The sequence below is a fragment of the Toxotes jaculatrix genome, chromosome 16, assembly GCF_017976425.1.
Source record: "Toxotes jaculatrix isolate fToxJac2 chromosome 16, fToxJac2.pri, whole genome shotgun sequence".
Classification (NCBI taxonomy): Eukaryota; Metazoa; Chordata; class Actinopteri; family Toxotidae; genus Toxotes; species Toxotes jaculatrix.
Genome location: NC_054409.1, coordinates 1,670,396 through 1,689,193, shown reverse-complemented (window position 1 = coordinate 1,689,193; position 18,798 = coordinate 1,670,396). Strand labels below are relative to the sequence as shown.

Here is an 18,798-nt window from a genome sequence, read left to right as displayed (position 1 = left end):
TCTACATCCTTGCCACATGCGCCAAGGGTCTGAGGTGTTGTAGTAATCCTCCAGCTTCAGTCTGTACTGTCTCTTGTCTGATGTCTGATGGATCTACAAAGATCATATTTCTCCTTTTTGTATTTCTCAGCATTGCCTGAGACATAAGCAGCAGATCGAGCACGTAGCATGGACCACACTTCACAGTTTATCCAGGGTTTGTTATCGGGTATCAGGCCGGGCTCGGACCAGGGACTCAAAAGCAACAACTCAACGCTGACTCAGGTGAGTAAGGAAGGTTTATTAACAAGCAGGGGTCGGTACACGGTGGTCAGAAGAATAAGACAAAGGTATCCAAATGGTTAGGCAAACTTGAGAAAACACAGGGGGAAAAACTGGGTTGAAAAACACTAGAAAACACACGAGGAAAAAACTGCTGGAACGCTTGCCACAAGGACGAAGACAAACTGGCAGGGAACAAAGGGGAAGACACGACTTAAATACAAGAGGGGGTGGAGAGACAATGGGAAACAGGTGCAACACATTAGGGTGGGGCCAGGTAATCAAACAGGCGGGAAACACAGGAGGGCAGGAAGTAATTCTGAAACGAGACAGAGGTTAGAACAACAAAGAAAAACAGGGGCACACAAACTAGGAGGACAAACAGGAATGAAAGCCATAACCTGATTCAGGGGTTGGACGTGACATTGGGGTAGGTTTTAATCCATTTTGTGGGAATGATATTGTCCGTGCATGTGCTGATGTAACCAGTAACTGCTGCAGCATTCTCCTCTAAGTCCACAGTAGACTCCTCTCTTTGAACACCTCCCAGTCTGTGTTGTTAAAGCAGTCCTGAAGCATCTGTTCTGATTCTGCATTCCATACAGTTCTGCAGACAGGTAGTGCTTGAGGAGCTTACAAACAAAGAACCAGAGAACAGCAAGAAATCAGGCTTCAGGTTTCAATAAAGATATTCAAACTGACTGCAAGTGTCAGTGAAGGAAGTCAGTAGTGACAATATAGTTAAATGAACTCGATACATAAACTTGGTTCATGTCTAACCAGAATTTTTAGGCCCTGTTTGATTAATTTAGGTGAACTTTTGGTGTTTGTCACTTTAACCATTAATATTTATTTCATTTCTTTTTCAGTCTATTTACACAAAATGATCTTATCACTCAAGGGGCCTTACACTTAGGCCAGTTGTGTGTGTGCCAACTGTGGCACTGAGGCAGGGCTCCAATTCCTTAAAGATGGAGCATTATTTCTCACAGGAGTAAGGTTAGAGGATTGAGATTTGATCCTTGCTTTGTGGAGTTTTCTTTTTCCCCTTTTTTTTTTTCTTTTTTTGTGGGTTTTCTCCCATAGGGTTTCACATAATCAGCTAGAGGTCCAGTGTCAGTCCACTGTTGGTGGAGTCACAGACACAGACCAACAACAGGAGAACCTGGAGCTCCAGGAGTCATTAAGATCAGAGTGTAATAGAATCTGTGACTTTACTGTAAATATTCCAGTTCTGGACGTCACAGCACAAAGTGGAGAGTGCTGTGTGTTATTTTAGGAAGTTACATCAATGTACTGTAGGTCAGGTCTGTGATGTATGATGATACTTGAGGACTTCAAAGCAGCTGTTTGGATTTCAGCCTCATTGTTCAGCTGTCAGACTCAGGCCTGTTAAGAAGACACTGATCTTGGGAACAGTTTGGTTTTCATAATAAGTCACATATAATCCATATTAAATACAGAGTCCAAACCTCACTGCATCACTAAACAATAACCTAAAGACAAACTTTTGTCCATGTGAAGGTGAGGCTGTGAGCTCATTACCTGAGTTTGAATTAAAGATGGAGAGAGGAGAAGCATCACCTCAGTGAAAAAGTCAAGAGTAGAATCCAGATAAGACACAGAGAGATGCAGCTCTTCTCCACCAGCTTCACCAGGGTGTAAAATTTATACACAGCACAAACACATCTCACTTCATTTCCACAGACAATCAGCAGTGGGTGACACGTTTATACATTTAGCTCCATATAGAAAACACAATATTCATTGCTTCTCACAGACAAAGTGTTTTAAATGCTGTGAACAGGAAACAGTTTGATGTGTTGGTAAAATCTTCTTATTTCCAATGTGTGAATCACTTTCATCATCTCTCAAGATTTGGCCCAAAAACAAAGAAGCAGAGTTTAAGACTCGGGAGAAATAATCTCCCAGTCCAATGCAAACTAACCAGCACACACTGTTTCCACTTCTACAATCATCTACTTATTATTGTGCTTTAAAGTTTCAGCCTTCTTACATTTACCTATCACTGAGTCCACTTGTGTCTTATACTGAACACTAGGTTCAAATCTCCTTTTGGCTTTGAGCCTTGATTTTTAGTTCATTTCCAGTTCAATACAATTATGTCCTGTAGTAAATCTGCAGAATGAGTCGTAGGACTTAAAGCTGGATCAGCTGTTGCATGAAGCGTTTCAGGCTGTGTTCATGTTCACCCTCTTTGGTTAAGGGACAGTAAAACAATCAGTGATTTCCTCACTGTGGAGGAAATTTAGGTGTGTGTGTGTGTGTGTGATGGGAAAAGAAGGATCAAAGAAAAGTTCTCACTGCAGCAACTGTAGAATTTTATTATTATGAGCACAATTACACCACAAGAGCCAGTTTGACTCTGTCATTTACAGGCTCTGTGTTTCCAGTTCACTATTAAACACAATGATGTACTTTATTTCTTCATGATGACTCTTGAAAGTTTTTGAAGAGAGAGGAGAAAATTTCTCCCTTTTTTTCCCTTTTCATTTTTCCCTTTTTTTTCTCACAAAACTCATTTTAAAGATTTTCATGATTCGAAGAAAAACACATTTTCTTTGTGGTCGGAGAAAATGATGAACTGTTCCATCATTTATCCAGAAGTTTCTATAGTAATGTGATCATTATTCTGTGACTGTGACAGGAGGAGTTCAGTGAATTGATGTGACTCGTCTGTGCTCTTTCACTGCTCATTTTAATGAAGTATATATTCCCTCTCTGTATTATGATATTGGATTGTAACTCAGCTTTACCACAACACTGTCATTGTACACCTGTATGTTTTGTTCACCGTGTTGATCCATCTGTCTTCCTGTATTCATGCTCTCACTCCCTCGCTCACTACAACCACATACACTAAATACACTAAACTGTAGTAAATCCATTATGTGTGAAACATAATGTAGCTGGATGATGTTCAGAGGAAACAGATTTTCTGAATGAATGAGGTAATGAAGTTTATTAACAGCAGTGGAGGTGGGAGACTGGGGTTTGTATCCAGAGTCCACTCTGTGGTTAGGTTTGGTATTTACAGCTATTTAACAATACACACAAGCTAACTTGCATACGGCCTAATACAAATGTCACACACACACATTTCATCAGAGAGACCAGCTCTCAGAAATAAGTCCAGCAGTGGAGACAGTCCAACAGGCTCCACATGTTTCTGTGCTGAGAGGAGACTGTACTGAAGTTGTCAGCTGTACCATCAGCCTCTGAGGCTGCTCTGCTCTCTGTGCCACACACTGCTACTCTGACCAGCTTCCTGTCCCTGCTGAAGAAAAGCACCCCCACAGCATGATGCTGCCACCACCATGTTTCACGGTGGGGATGGTGTGTTCAGGTTGTGCAGTTTTCAGTTTCTGCCACACATAGCGGTTTGCATGTAGGCCAGAAAGTTCAATTTTGGTTTCATCTGACCACAGCACCTTCTTCTACATGTTTCCTGTGTCCCCTTACATGGCTTGTGGCAAACTTCAAGTGGGACTTCTTATTGCTTTCTTTCAACAATGGCAGGAACAAGGAAAAAAGTGTGGTGTGTTTGGAGTAGTTACTGACAGTGACCACTGGAGGGCAGTGATCATGGTAGTTTCTCTGTGAACAGTCCAGTTCTATCCACATGAATGTGAAGCCTGAATGTTTGTGTTGAAGACATCACTGTTGAAATGGAGAATTTAGTTCCATTGGAGCTCAGCTGATTCAACTGATCAATAATCAATAATAATGAAAACATCAAACAGCAGCGGGCGGCACGGTGGTGCAGTGGTTAGCACTGTCGCCTCACAGCGAGAACCCCGATCTGGACCCTTCTGTGTGGAGTTTGCATGTTCTCCCTGTGCCTGCGTGGGTTCTCTCCGGGTACATGCATGGGATAGGTGAATTGGCTGCTCTAAATTGCCCCTAGGTGTGAATGTGTGGTTGTCTGTCTTTGCGTGTCCAGTCCAGGGTGTACCCCGCCTCTCGCCCATAAGCAGCTGGGATAGGCTCCAGTTCCCCCGCGACCCTGATAGAGGATTAAGCGGTAGAAAATGAAATGAAAAATTAAACAGCAGCAGAGTGTTTGTGTGTTCACACTGGGAGTCATGAGGAGGTTTCATGTCTTAATAACACTTCAGCATGTGAACTTCAGTCTGAGACTCAGTCCAACCAGTCACACTGCATATTTGGATAATGAAGAGACCACACACCCACACACACACGCACGCACACACACACACATCTCTGGGCAAAGCCTTGGAGTTTACTTTCACTTTGACCAAACTTTGTGGCGCAGGTGATTTTCTCCATCTGAAGGTAAATGTCAGCAGTTTTAACATTTTACTTGTCAACACTCCCTGTTGTTACCTGGGATTTCTGACCTTTGACTTATTGTGGGTTTTTTTTGTTGTTTTTTTGTGTGTCAGTAAAAGTGCACACACACACTCACACTCACACAAGAAGCCTAGGAAAAAGAAGCTTGAACTGAAGAAATAAGAGCCTTTCCTACACTGACAGGAGAGAGCTGCAGAGGGATGAAGTTCATGGGAAAAATGAGTAAGTGGAGCTCTTGATTGGTTTGATTTATCTTCATTAAAGGGACATGGTTTTCTCTAGTTTGTGGAAAATATTGAAAGTGACGACAAGTTTGTTTAAATCAGGAAGAGGTTTGAAACAGTCGTTGTTTGTTGTATATTTTACTGATTACACTCGTGGACTTTTACTCAAGTGAAATTAGAAAGCAGGATTTTTAGATAGTGTCAGATAAAACCAGTGGATCTCAGTCTGTCTCTGTGTCAGTGAATGGAAATGCTCGTCCCTGGATCCTGTGTGTGCTGCTCTGCACTTCAGTGACAGTGGAAGTACAGCAGCTGATGGCAGCTTCCTCTGCCTCACACTGCTGTCTGACTGCATTCAACTGACACTGATATGAAAGAGGAAAGAAGAGCCAATCAGTGGAGGAGCAGCTGATATTTCTACAGGACAAATGATGGAGAGGATGATTTCAGTTGATGAATGAAATGTTTTCTCTCCAGATGAAGGTAGAAAGTGTGTGTGAGCTGATGTGGATGTGAATTCAGCATCATGAATCAGTGTGAGGACAGAGAGGAGGGAGCCCCTCCCCCTAAAAGCAGTCTGTGTGGGGACCATGAGATCCAGACCAAAGCTCAGAGGTGAGATGAGGATCTCTAACTGTCCATGACTCTTCTCCATGTCAGAGCTCAGCACTCACATCACTGCACCATCATTATACACACTCAAAGCTCTGTGTGTGTTGTGTTGAAGGCCAGAGCAGCAGCACACACCAGACTCTGCTGGACCTGGACCTGAACATGGACCTGAGCCCAGCTGTGTGTCCATGAAGAGTGACTGGTCAAAGGGTCACCCCCTTGATTTCAAAGGACAGCCTCCCTCTGCTGCAAAGAAGTGAGCTGCAGCTGAGTTTAAAATCTATCAGACAGCTGTCCTGTATAACTGGTCTTCTATGAAAGATGAAGTGATTGTGTTTTGTCTCCAGGCTTCATGAATGACACAGTATATGAACATGATCAGGCTGAAACACAGGCTTTAGTGGCAAAGTTGATGTTTCTCTTTTCAAGAAAAGAACGTTTTATGTTCTTATATGTGTCATTCAGATCAGAACTAAAACTCCCTTTAACTCAGCACCTATCCAGTTCCAGTGTTTGTGTTAGTGTCCTGTAGCACCTGAGACTTCTGTCAAACCCAGTGTGAGTCCTTAAAACTCATCATTTAAAAGGTGGACTTGTTGTGATGACTCTAGGTCATGAGGTACAGAATTGATTGCTTGTTTCCTCTCATTGAGAATGTCACAGCACAGTAGTGTTTGCTTTAATCAGGACAGTCACCACAGAACATAAAAGCAGCTGTTGTTTGTGTACAAAGCATAAAACGCTCACAGATGCTGCAAACATAATGTGAGCTAATTCTTCATGATTCCTCCACAGAGTGGACCAGGAGAGCTCAGAGGTTCCCAGTGCTCAGTCTGCCCAGCAGCATCAAACACACCTGGACTCCATATTTATGGTCTGCACATGGACAACAACTACTTTGACATCTGTTGTGTTGACAATAATCTCCATGCTGCACTTTTTAGAGCAGTGGATTGTCAGTGTGTCCAAAATGGATCTGATGTTTGGTTCCATGGTTTTACTTTGATTGTGTCATTCATATAGTTTTCTGTTCCAGCTGCTGGAGGAGAACATTGTCACTTTTGTGAAGAAGGAGCTGAAGAAGATACATAAGGTTATGAGTCCAGATTATCCAGAATGCTCAGAGAGTCAGAGGGAGGATGAGGAGGTGTTGGACGGTGAGGATGAAGAGCAGAGGTGGAGCAGCAGACAGGCTTTTGTGAAGATCACAGTGAACTTACTGAGGAGAATGAAGCAGGAGGAGCTGGCTGACTGTCTGCACAGCAGTAAGGATTTCTCTAAAGATTCAACATGATGGACAAATGGGACATTTACTAATGTCTCAAGACATGGAGGGAAATATGTTCATGTGTGTTCTTTAGGGGGATGAACATGTCATGTTTTCTATATGAATCAATCATTAGTGTTGTTTCTTGTTTGTTCATTCAGGACATGATGCTGCAGTTTGTCAACGTAAACTTAAATCTACTCTAAAGAAGAAGTTCCAGTGTGTGTTTGAGGGGATCTCTAAAGCAGGAAACCCAACCCTTCTGAATCAGATCTACACAGAGCTCTACATCACAGAGGGAGGGACTGGAGAGGTCAATGATGAACATGAGGTCAGACAGATTGAAACTGCATCCAGGAAACCAGCCAGACCAGAAACAAGCATCAGACAAGAAGACCTCTTTAAAGCCTCACCTGGAAGAGATGGACCAATCAGAACAGTGATGACAAAGGGAGTGGCTGGCATTGGGAAAACAGTCTTAACACAGAAGTTGACTCTGGACTGGGCTGAAGACAAAGCCAACCAGGACATACACTTCACATTTCCATTTACGTTCAGAGAGCTGAATGTGCTGAAAGAGAAAAAGTTCAGCTTGGTGGAACTTGTTCATCACTTCTTTACTGAAACCAAAGAAGCAGGACTCTGCAGGTTTGAAGAGGTCCAGGTTCTGTTCATCTTTGATGGTCTGGATGAGTGTCGACTTCCTCTGGACTTCCACAACACTGAGATCCTGACTGATGTTACAGAGTCCACCTCAGTGGATGTGCTGCTGACAAACCTCATCAGGGGGAAACTGCTTCCCTCTGCTCGCCTCTGGATAACCACACGACCTGCAGCAGCCAATCAGATCCCTCCTGAGTGTGTTGACATGGTGACAGAGGTCAGAGGGTTCACTGACCCACAGAAGGAGGAGTACTTCAGGAAGAGGTTCAGAGAAGAGGAGCAGGTCAGAAGGATCATCTCCCACATCAAGACTTCACGAAGCCTCCACATCATGTGCCACATCCCGGTCTTCTGCTGGATCTCTGCTACAGTTCTGGAAGATGTGTTGGAAACCAGAGAGGGAGGAGGGCTGCCCAAGACCCTGACTGAGATGTACATCCACTTCCTGGTGGTTCAGTCCAAACTGAAGAATGTTAAGTATGATGGAGGAGTTGAGACAGATCAACACTGGAGTCCAGAGACCAGGAAGATGATTGAGTCTCTGGGAAAACTGGCTTTTGAGCAGCTGCAGAAAGGAAACCTGATCTTCTATGAATCAGACCTGACAGAGTGTGGCATCGATATCAGAGCAGCCTCAGTGTACTCAGGAGTGTTCACACAGGTCTTTAAAGAGGAGAGAGGACTGTACCAGGACAAGGTGTTCTGCTTCGTCCATCTAAGTGTTCAGGAGTTTCTGGCTGCTCTTCATGTCCATCTGACCTTCATCAACTCTGGAGTCAATCTGCTGTCAGAAGAACAATCAACCTCCAACTGGTCTAAACTGTTCAGAGACAAACCTGATCCAACACAGCTCTACCAGAGGGCTGTGGACAAGGCCTTACAGAGTCCAAATGGACACCTGGACTTGTTCCTCCGCTTCCTCCTGGGTCTTTCACTGCAGACCAATCAGACTCTCCTACGAGGTCTGCTGACACAGACAGGAAGTGGCTCACAGACCAATCAGCAAACAGTCCAGTACATCAAGAAGAAGATTGGCGAGACTCCCTCTGCAGAGCAAAGCATCAACCTGTTCCACTGTCTGAATGAACTGAATGATCGTTCTCTAGTGGAGCAGATCCAACAGTCCCTGAGTTCAGGACGTCTGTCCACAGATGGACTGTCTCCTGCTCAGTGGTCAGCTCTGGTCTTCATCTTATTGTCCTCAGAAAAAGATCTGGACGTGTTTGACCTGAAGAAATACTCTGCTTCAGAGGAGGCTCTTCTGAAGCTGCTGCCAGTTGTCAAAGCCTCTAACAAAGCTCTGTAAGTGTATAGATAATTGGATTATCGTTCATTATATAAAGACTGCTATTTTATTCAGCAGGAAGGAAAATAAATTCTCTTTTCTTTAATTTCTTATCATCATCTCTGAGCTCTGTGGTCATCCAGGGCTTGTGGTTGGTCCAGGCTGTGATGTTTCCGATGATACCGACGTCCTCTATGCACTTCTGTTTGTATCCTGATACGGTTATTGCATACTCCTCCATGTTGATGTGCTGGTCGTGTGTTGCTGCTGCTCTAAACTTGTCCCAGTCTGTGCTTTCAAAGCAGTGCATCGGGAACAGATGGTTGTAACCACATCTCCATCAGAATAATGGCAGTGCAGTCTCTCACCTCCCTTCTTGTTGTCTGATCCAGTTGTAAGAAGTCCAGTTTTGTTTCGAGAAAGCGTACGTTGGCAACCGAATGGACAGTAGTGGGGTCCTCCACAGGTTAGGCTGCTGAGCAGAGTGCTGCCATCTTGAACATAGAAAAAACTGTGTAGGAGATACAGCCCTTTTGGTGGTTCAAAAATAACTGGACAAATACACATGAAGTGAAACAAAATCATAAGATTAAATATTTAGTGTAAAATCCTTTCATATCTATCAGATCAATTCCAGGTTGTTCATGTTATTAACGATTCCCCCACTTATACCAGAATTGGTCATGGAGTTCCACAGGGTTCTGTGCTTGGTCCGATACTGTCCACCTTATACATCCCCTTCCCCTAGGTGGCAATATTATTGCAATATTATTGCCTAGGGGAATACTTTTCCATTGCTATGCAGATGATACCCAGCTATATTCATCTATGAAGCCAGACTAAACAGATCAGTTAGCCATAGTTCAGGCATGTCTTACAGACGTAATGGCCTGGATGACTTGTAACTTTCTTCTTCTGAATTCAGACATGCTGCAGTGAGAGTACTGACTAGAATTAGCAAGAAAGATCATATTACTCCTGTATTAACTTCTCTACATTGGCTTCCTATAAAATCCAGAATAGATTTTAAAATCCTTCTCTTTACATATTATGGTGGTATCAGCTATATATTATAAAAAATATATTATAAAGAGGTTATATTTCTGCTTCACAGAACAAATTTGTGATGTTTGGCCCAGTTTTCAAATGCAGGTCTGTCAGTTTTTGCTCCTTTGATTGTCCTTTCAACACAAATGTTATTTGACCTTTTCTTCATTGCTTCCTCTTCAGACTGTACAGCTGTAACCTCTCAGAGAGAAGCTGTGAAGCTCTGTCCTCAGTTCTCAGCTCCCAGTCCTCTAGTCTGAGAGACCTGGACATGAGTATGAACAAGCTACAGGATTCATGGGTGAAGCTGCTGTCTGCTGGACTGAAGAGTCCACACTGTACCCTGGAGACTCTCAGGTCAGATATAGTTCCGGTTTGTTTAAAATGACTGGAGATATTTCTTGAGTCCAACATATCTAATGATTTTCATAGTTTTAAAAATTGTTTTCTCTATTTCTGTCTATTTTTTTATTCAGCTTCATATTCTATAAAGCTCACATATATGAATTCTGGTTGAGATACACAAACTCATTTATGCTTTGTTATAATGTGGTTTAGACGTTTACATGTCAGTGTTAATAATATCAGTCATAAATATGACAAAAAAAGTCACTGAATAACTGTTATTTCACAATGAAACCAAGAGTTCAACCTAAAAAGATGAAATGAGAACTATAACAAAATATATTAAGTTTATAAAATAATAAAAACTAAAGTACTATGAAAGACAGGTGGATGGACACATTATCAAATTAATAATCATGATAATTAACACTAATAATTTAAAATATGATCTCATTAAGAACTCCTGTATATATTGTATTTCTTTTCCAAATCTATTTTTCCTTTATAGAGTGTATTTATTGTCTCCTTGTGACTGCTACAAACGAATTTCCCCACGGGGATTAATAAAGTATCTCTACCTATCTATCTATTAAGTTGAGGATTAATGTGGACAGTCAAACATCTAGATCTTCCTCTACATGTTCACTAATGAAATATCAGTACGTTATAATACATTTTAGCTTCACTCAAGATAAACCTAGATACTGAAGAGGATTTTAGTCAGTCAACTTCTGAATTATCAGCTGCTCTGCATACGAGAGGACAGGTAGCTGTGCTAATGCTAATGCTAAGTGAGCGGTTCAGAATTTCTAATGAGAAGTGGATTTACTAAGAAGACTCAGTCTGTTTCTTAACTGCAGAGCAAAGTGACATGGTCAGTGTGTGAGTCAACAAGTAAACAGCTGTAACCATGGCAACTGAACACAACAGTGACGGAGACAGCTTGAGCTTCAAAATGCTCAGACTCAAAAATCATGACTCAGATTTCACAGACTAAACCTAAAAACTAGTAAATGGCTGCATTTATATAGAACTTTTACCCACAGCACTTTACATGCTGCCTCTCATTCACCCATTCACACACACTGATGGCAGCCAGCTACCATACAATGTGCTGGTCTGGCCATCAGGGCTGGTTTGAGCTTGAGGTTTTTAGCCTAAGGGCACTTGACAGGGAGGAGAGCTGTGATTAATGGACAAACCTTTCGGCCTGCTGAGACACAGCTGCCCTGTACTTACAACTAATAAACTATTTTATCAGAGGATTCAAACTAAATCAAATCAGATACCAACATTAACACAGTTACAGTCAAGACCTGAAGTATTTGGACAGTTATTGTTCTTCAGACTCTGCGCTTCAGCACATTGAATCTGGATTAAAATAATGGATCCTACATTAAAGAGCCAAGTCTCAGCTTTAATTTGAGCAGGCTGACATCAGTATAGAAAGAACTGTGTGGGAGATTCAGCCCTTTTAGTGGTTCCGTCGGTTGTGTTCCGTCGGTTGTGTGTTGTTGTTGTTGTTTTGTTTTTTGTTGTTGTACCGCAGGAGAGGAAGAAAAACCGGAGTCAAATTCCTTGTTTGTATGTACAAACTTGGCCAATAAATCTGATTCTGATTCTGATTCTGAAAAGAAACGGGACAAATACACATGACGTGAAACACTCATCAGATTTAAGATTTAGTGTAAAATCCTTTGCAGTCATTGACTGTAGTATCCATTATTACATTTTAAAATGAATTTGCTGAGAGCCTGAAGAACAAAACATCTCTAACTGTACTACTTTAACGATACAAATACTTTGTTCCTTTGATTGTCCTTTAACCGCAAATGTTATTTGACTTTTTCTTCATTATTTCCTCTTCAGACTGAGCAGCTGTAACCTCTCAGAGAGAAGCTGTGAAGCTCTGTCCTCAGTTCTCAGGTTCCAGTCTTCTAGTCTGAGACACCTGGAGCTTAGTAACAATGACCTGCAGGATTCAGTGGTGAAGCTTCTGTCTGCTTTACTGGAGAGTCCACACTGTTCCCTGGAGACTCTCAGGTCAGATCAAGTTCCATTTTTTTTTTAAATGACTGCAGATATTTCTTGAGTCCATCAGTGGTGGCTTTAGAGAGGCCCATATCTATTTTCACAGCTTATTCAATCTTTGAATTTTTCAGTCCTGTTTGTTTTTATTCAGCTTCACACTCTGTAGTGCTCACATATATGAATTCTGACTGAAATACACAAATTCACTTATGCTTTGTCATAACGTAGTTTATACGATTAAATGTCAATGTTCATTTTAACTCAATTCAATTTTATATATATTGTGTCATACAAGAGGTTATCTCAAGGCACTTTCCATGCAAATCCCACATTTTGCTGTTGTCTTGTTTTCGGCTTGAAAATACAGCCATACGGCGCTCTTCTTCCTCTCTGCCATTCTTCTGTGGTATTCTCTCCCTGTGCTGATGAACCTCAGCCGGCAACTTGCTTGTTTGCTTTGCGCGTCTAAGTCACGTCACGTGACTCACGTGACGGCGCAACACCTAAACACAAGAGGGGGGAGGGGGAGCAAAGTGTGCCTGCTCTGCGCTGACACAGGAGCGGTGAGTCCGGCGACCTGGCTGTTTCCTGTTTGCTGAAACCTCAGCATTGCAAACAAGAGCGGAGCCTAAAGTAAAGAATCGATCTCACCAGGCTTTTATCAATCCAATACCAATACCAACTTGGTATCGATACTATCGACATTTGGATTGATCCGCCCACCACTAGTGTACGGCCTTCTGCCTCAGCAGGTTGTGTTGCGAGAGAGACAGAGAGAGAATGAAGGAGGGGAGGGAGGCAAGAGGGGAAGAAACAGAACATAGGACAATGCAGGTTTCATGAAGACTTCAAGATTAAAAGTAATAAGATGGCAATATCATGATTAGTAACAGGACTAATAGTAATACAAACAACAATAGAAGAACTAATGATAGTGAGACTAATAATAGGACTAATAATAGCACACAGTATCCACTAACTGTTCTGTAATCTGAATGCTGGCCCTCTAACATTGTCCACTGCCAACCCTGTTTGTATAATGTTTTATATGCTGCATGTCCTTCTCGTCTTCTCCTCCATTCCCAGCTGTCCTATCTTCCTCCTTTTCCTCCTTTCACCCAGCCCGGCCATCAGCAGGAGGGTCCCCCATATAAATGATGATCAATAAAATTGAATTGAATTGAATTGAATAATAATAATTAATGAGAGTAGTAATGGGGCAGTAGATGGCCCACATCAGCAGATCCAGTCTATGGAGCTGTGAGGGCAGATGAACCTGCAGAGAGCAACAGCAGAAGAGAACAAATCAAAACTACAGGAAAGGGAAGAAATTCATTTAGTAACATGTATTAATGGGATAAGAATGAGTACAGAAAGAGAGAGAGAGAAGCTTGGTGCATGATGGGGAGTCCCCCTGCAGTCTAACCCTATAGCAGCTTATCTAGGGGATGGTTCACGCAAAACCTGAGCCAGAACTAACTATATGCTTTATCAAAGAGGAAGGTTTTTAACCTACTCCTAAACATGGAGAGGGTGCCTGGCTCCCAAACTAGTAAATGGTCCCACAGTAGAGGAGTCTGATATCTGAAGGATCTTCCACCTATTGTACGTCTTGAGACTCTAGAAACCACTAGTAGGCCTGCATTCTGGGAGCGCAGTGTTCTAGTAGGGTAAGAAGGTACTACGAGCTCCTTGAGATATGGTGGTGTCTGACCATTGAGGGTTTTGCAGGTAAGAAGCAGAATTGTAAATTCTATTCTGGATTTTACAGGGAGCCAATGCAGAGAAGCCAATACAGAAGTAATATGATATAGTTTCCTGGTTCCTGTCAGTACTTGTGCTTCAGCATTTTGAATCACCTGGAGAGTCTTTAGAAAAGTTTTGGGGCTTCCTGGTAAAGAGGAATTGCAATAGTCCAGCCTAGAAGTAACAAACTAGTTTTTCTGTATCATCACGAGACAGGATGTGCCTGATTTTTGTAATATTGTGAAGATGAAAAAAGGCAGTCCTTGAAGATTCTTTGATGTGGGAGTTAAAGAACAAGTCTTGATCAAAAGTGACTCAGAGGATCCTTATAGTGGCGCTGGAGGCCAGATCAATATCATCTACAGCAACAATATCATCAGATACTAAGCTTCTGAGGTGCTTTAAGACACGCCCTTAAGACATGCTTAGTTAACTGATTGATTTCCTCTGGCTTTACTGACAAGTACAGTGGGGTATCATCTACATAACAGTGGAAGTTTATGGAGTGCTTCCTAATAACGTTGCCTAAGGGATGCAAAAATAAGGTGAAAAGAATTGGTCCAAGCACTGAACCATGTGGAAGTCCATGCCTAACTTTTGTGTACATGGAGGACTCATTGTTGACATGTACTGAAACTGATCTAACAAGTAAGACCTAAATCAGTTTAGTGCTGCTCCTTTCATGCCAATTAAATGTTCAGGTCTCTGTAATAGGATGTGATGGTCAATGGTATCAAATGCAGCACTAAAATCTAACAAGACAAGCACAGAGATGAGTCCTTTGTCTCATACACTTAGTAGGTCATTAGTAACTTTCATTAATGCTGTCTCTGTGCTATGATTCACTTTAAATCCAGACTGAAAAATTATTGTTGTGAAGAAAGTCACACAGCTGATTGGAAACTACTTTCTCAAGAATCTTAGAGTGAAAGGGAAGGTTAGATATAGGTCTGTGGTTGGATAAAACACCTGTATCAAGAGTAGGCTTTTTAAGAAGAGGTTTAATTACTTTTATTACTTTACAGGACTGTGGTACATACCCTGTTAGTACGGAGCAATTTATCATATCCAATAGAGTGGTGCTGTTTTTCTAAATACAGTACCAGTCAAAAGTTTGGACACACCTTTTCATTCAATGTTTTTTCTTTATTTTTATTACTTTCTACATTGTAGATTCATATTGAAGACATCAAAACTATGAAGAAACGCATAAGAAATTATGTAGTTAACAAAAAAGTGTTAAACCAACCAGATTATGTTTTATATTTTAGATTCTTTGAAGTAGTAGTTGCTTTGATGACAGCTTTGCACACTCTTGGCATTCTCTTCATGAGGTAGTCAGCTGGAATGGTTTTCCAACAGTCTTGAAGATGTCCCAGAGGTGCTGAGCACACGTTGGCTGTTTTGCCTTCACTCTGCGGTCAACTCATCCCAAAGCATTTCAACTGGGTTTAGGTCAGGTGATTGTCACCCTCCCAGCTACTCCCCCTCCTCCTCTCATGACTTCAATCTCCCAGTCCCCGTGCTCCAATCTCAGAACTCAGAAGAATCAGCGCGGGGAAGGCTACGGGTCTGGATAAAATCAGTTCCCAGCTCCTCAAGTCCTGTGCAAACCAGCTCTGCGGGATTGCGGGGCATGTCTTCAACCTCAGCTTGAAGTTGGGAAGAGTTCCACAGCTGTGGAAAACATCTTGTGTGGTACCGGTGCCAAAGACAGCCCACCTGAACCACCTCCTCAATAACTACAAGCCTGTAGGACTTACTTCACACCTGTTGAAGACACTGGAGCGATTGGTACTCACCCATCTCTGTTCCCTGGTGAGGCCGTCGATGGACACGATGCAGTTTGCCTACCAGGCACTTCTAGGCTGGACTACTAATTACTAACTGTAATTCCCTATTATCAGGATGTCCAGTTAACTCTCTAAAAAGCCTCCAGCTGATCCAAAGCGCTGCAGCGAGAGTACTGACTGGAATTAGCAAGAGAGATCATATTACTCCTGTATTAACTTCTCTTCATTGCCTCCTTGTAAAATCCAGAATTGATTTTAAAATCCTTCTCCTTACATACAAGGCCCTCAATGGCCTGGCTCCCTCATATCTCAAAGAGCTGATAGTACCATATTATCCCAACACATTGCTTCGTTCTCAGAATGCAGGTTTTCTTATGGTTCCCAGAATCTCTAAAAGTAGAATGGGAGGCTGACCGTTGAGCTATCAGTTGTGAAACCAACTGCCAGCTTGGGTTCAGGAAGCCCTCTCTAATTTTAAAATTGGGCTTAAAACCTTTTTGTTTGACAAAGCTTATAATTTGTTGTTACAGTTACCGTTTTAATTATTATGACTAAACCAATAATTAGTCACAATTATTTCTATAGACACTGTTATAGCTAAGGATAAAGCCCATAGTAGGGCTGGCTCAGGCAACTGAACAATCCCTTAGTTATGGTGCTATGTAGGCCTAGGCTGCTGGGGGACTTCCTGTCACGGAGGGAGGCAAGGGCTTGGACCCCAAATGCATGACCCACAGATGAATTAAAAAATAATAGTTTTTATTTTAACAAAGCAGCAAACAAAGATCTCCCATAAAGGGGAAAAAGGAACAAAAACAAAAATACAAAACGTGAACTCAAAATCACTCTTAGGGAGGAAAAAGACAACCTGAGAAACCAAATCCAAACAAGAACCAAAGTAACAAATGATACACAATCTGACTTGACACACAATGACTTGGGATAACACTAGGGGCGTGCCATCTAAGTCAACTCACGATTCAATTCGATTATGATTCACAGTGCTACGATTCAACGATTCACAGATTATCGATGCGTCTCGATTAATCTTTTTTTCCCACATAGAATGTTTCTTTTCTTACTCTGTAGTTACTTGTAAAATAATGTATATTTTAAAATATCCATTCATTGTAGTAAAACACGTTTATCTTTATCTTTTCTTTATTAACTTTAGTAATTTCCAAGCATTTAGAAAATATAAAACTTCTTTTAAACAAAATGTCTCCACACTGTCGCTTTTAAACCAAACGTGTGAATTGCACACTGTAACACATTACATGCTGCCATCTCTTGGACTGAGGTCCATCTCCTAAAATTAGGGCCCTAAAAATTCCATTTTATTTTTTCCCAAATTCAGTTTTTTTCCATTATAGTTTTTGGGAATCTACCCAAAAACAGTGTGTTTTTAATGTAAATGACTAAAATGTACACAATTTAAATAGAAATTAACTGTTGAGTAGTTGCATCTATCAATGAAGGCAACATCCACAAAGAAAGTATTCGTTTTCAACTCCTCTAATAAAAGAAGAATAAAACAGCTCACACATGTAGTTCTAAATGTCTGTTTCATTTATTGATGTAGATTAAAAACAATAATCATAATACTAAAATAAAATATATATTGTGTGGCTGTACTGACATGATTCTGATTTGATTTTCTTATTATGAACATGTAAGTAAAAAAAATCTGTTAAAAAAGAAAAAAAAAAAAGGGAAAGGAAATTAACAATATTTCCACTTCTATTACAATTTGATATCTTGATTTGATCCTGAACACCACAAAGACCAAGGAGATCATCCTGGACTTCAGGAAGCACAGAGCAGACCCACCCCCACCCTACATCAACGACGACTGCGTGGAGAAGGTCCACAGCTTCACTTTCCTGGGCACCACCATCTTGGCTGACCTCACATGGACCATCAACACCAAGATCATCATTAAGAAGACACAGCAGCGCCTGTACTTCCTGAGAGGGCTCAGGAAGAACAATGTGAGTCAGGAACTGCTGGTAACCTTCTACCACTCAACCATCAAGAGCATCCTGTCTTACTGCATCACTGTGTGGTTTTCCCACTGCACTGAAGCAGAATGGCAGAGGCTCCAGAGGGTGGTAAAGATGGCACAGAGGGTCATCGGCTGCCCTCTCCCCTCCCTGAAGGACATTTACCTGTCTCGCTGCCTCAACAGAATGTCTGGTATCACCAGTGACTGCACCCACCCTGCCTTCCCCATTTGACATGCTGCCGTCTGGCAGACGGTACAGGTCTATAAGAACCAGGACAAACAGACTCAGGAACAGCTTCTTTCCTCAAGCCATCACCATCCTGGACACACACATACACTAATCACACCCCACTTCTAACTGGACATACACACACCTCAACATACTGCACTATGCAGCTGAACTCCACTGTCTTTATGTGCAATAACTGTCTCCATGTGCAATACTGTATGCAATAACAATCAATATTTATATTAGCTCTGTCTTTCTTGCACTATTTTTTTCTACTGCAGCACCTTTGTATTCTATTCTATTTTATTTAGTTTTAGTATGTAATAGTATTATTCTATTTCTATTTTTTATTTTTATTTCTGCTTTTATTTATACTATTTGTACATACTTCTTTATTTATTTAGATTGGAGTAACACCACTTCCAGGCTGCTATAATTTCGTGGTATTCTGGTACAATGACAATAAAGGCTTCTGATTCTCATTTACATGTCCAGAAAGTAATCCTTTTAAATCTTATTGTATGTGCATGTCAGCTAGATTGTTTTTCATATGGATTTTGGACACTATATGGTTACTGCGTGTATTCTTACGTTTCCAGTCAACGGAGTGTTGACAGAATATGCAACACTCAACGCTAACCCCTCATTACAGAGCCGAGCAGTTTGCATCAAGTTTCGCAGTTTTTTCGCCAATGAAGAAAGAGCCGTAGGCAGCCGCTTCGTCATGCTTGCATTGTTTTGGGGGGGGGGTTAGTCTGTGGAAGGGGCTTGTTGTGCCACCCAGATTTGCTTCTCTCCGTGCAGTTTTCCCCAGACAAATGTTCCTCTTCCACACGAAAACAGCATTGCACTCAAATTATGTCAAATTCCGCGATATTCCACGTTAAAAAATAGATTCCGTTTTAGTCAGCCAATTCCGTGATTCAGTGACTGCGGAAATCATAGGGCCCTATAA

At 41.6% G+C, this 18,798-nt stretch overlaps 1 protein-coding gene across 1 annotated transcript in view; it reads left to right on the top strand.

Moving 5' to 3' along the window:
* Positions 1-168: 168 nt before the first annotated feature.
* LOC121195757 (protein NLRC3-like) overlaps positions 169-18,798 on the top strand; it is a gene marked incomplete at its 3' end in the record, with an annotated part of 34,036 nt that continues 15,406 nt past the window's right edge. Inside the window, exons 1-4 of the mRNA XM_041059415.1 lie at positions 169-264; positions 6,232-6,306; positions 6,469-6,697; positions 6,861-8,664. Of these exons, the coding sequence (XP_040915349.1) occupies positions 169-264; positions 6,232-6,306; positions 6,469-6,697; positions 6,861-8,664 (2,204 nt within the window). The remainder of the gene's footprint in view (positions 265-6,231; positions 6,307-6,468; positions 6,698-6,860; positions 8,665-18,798) is intronic.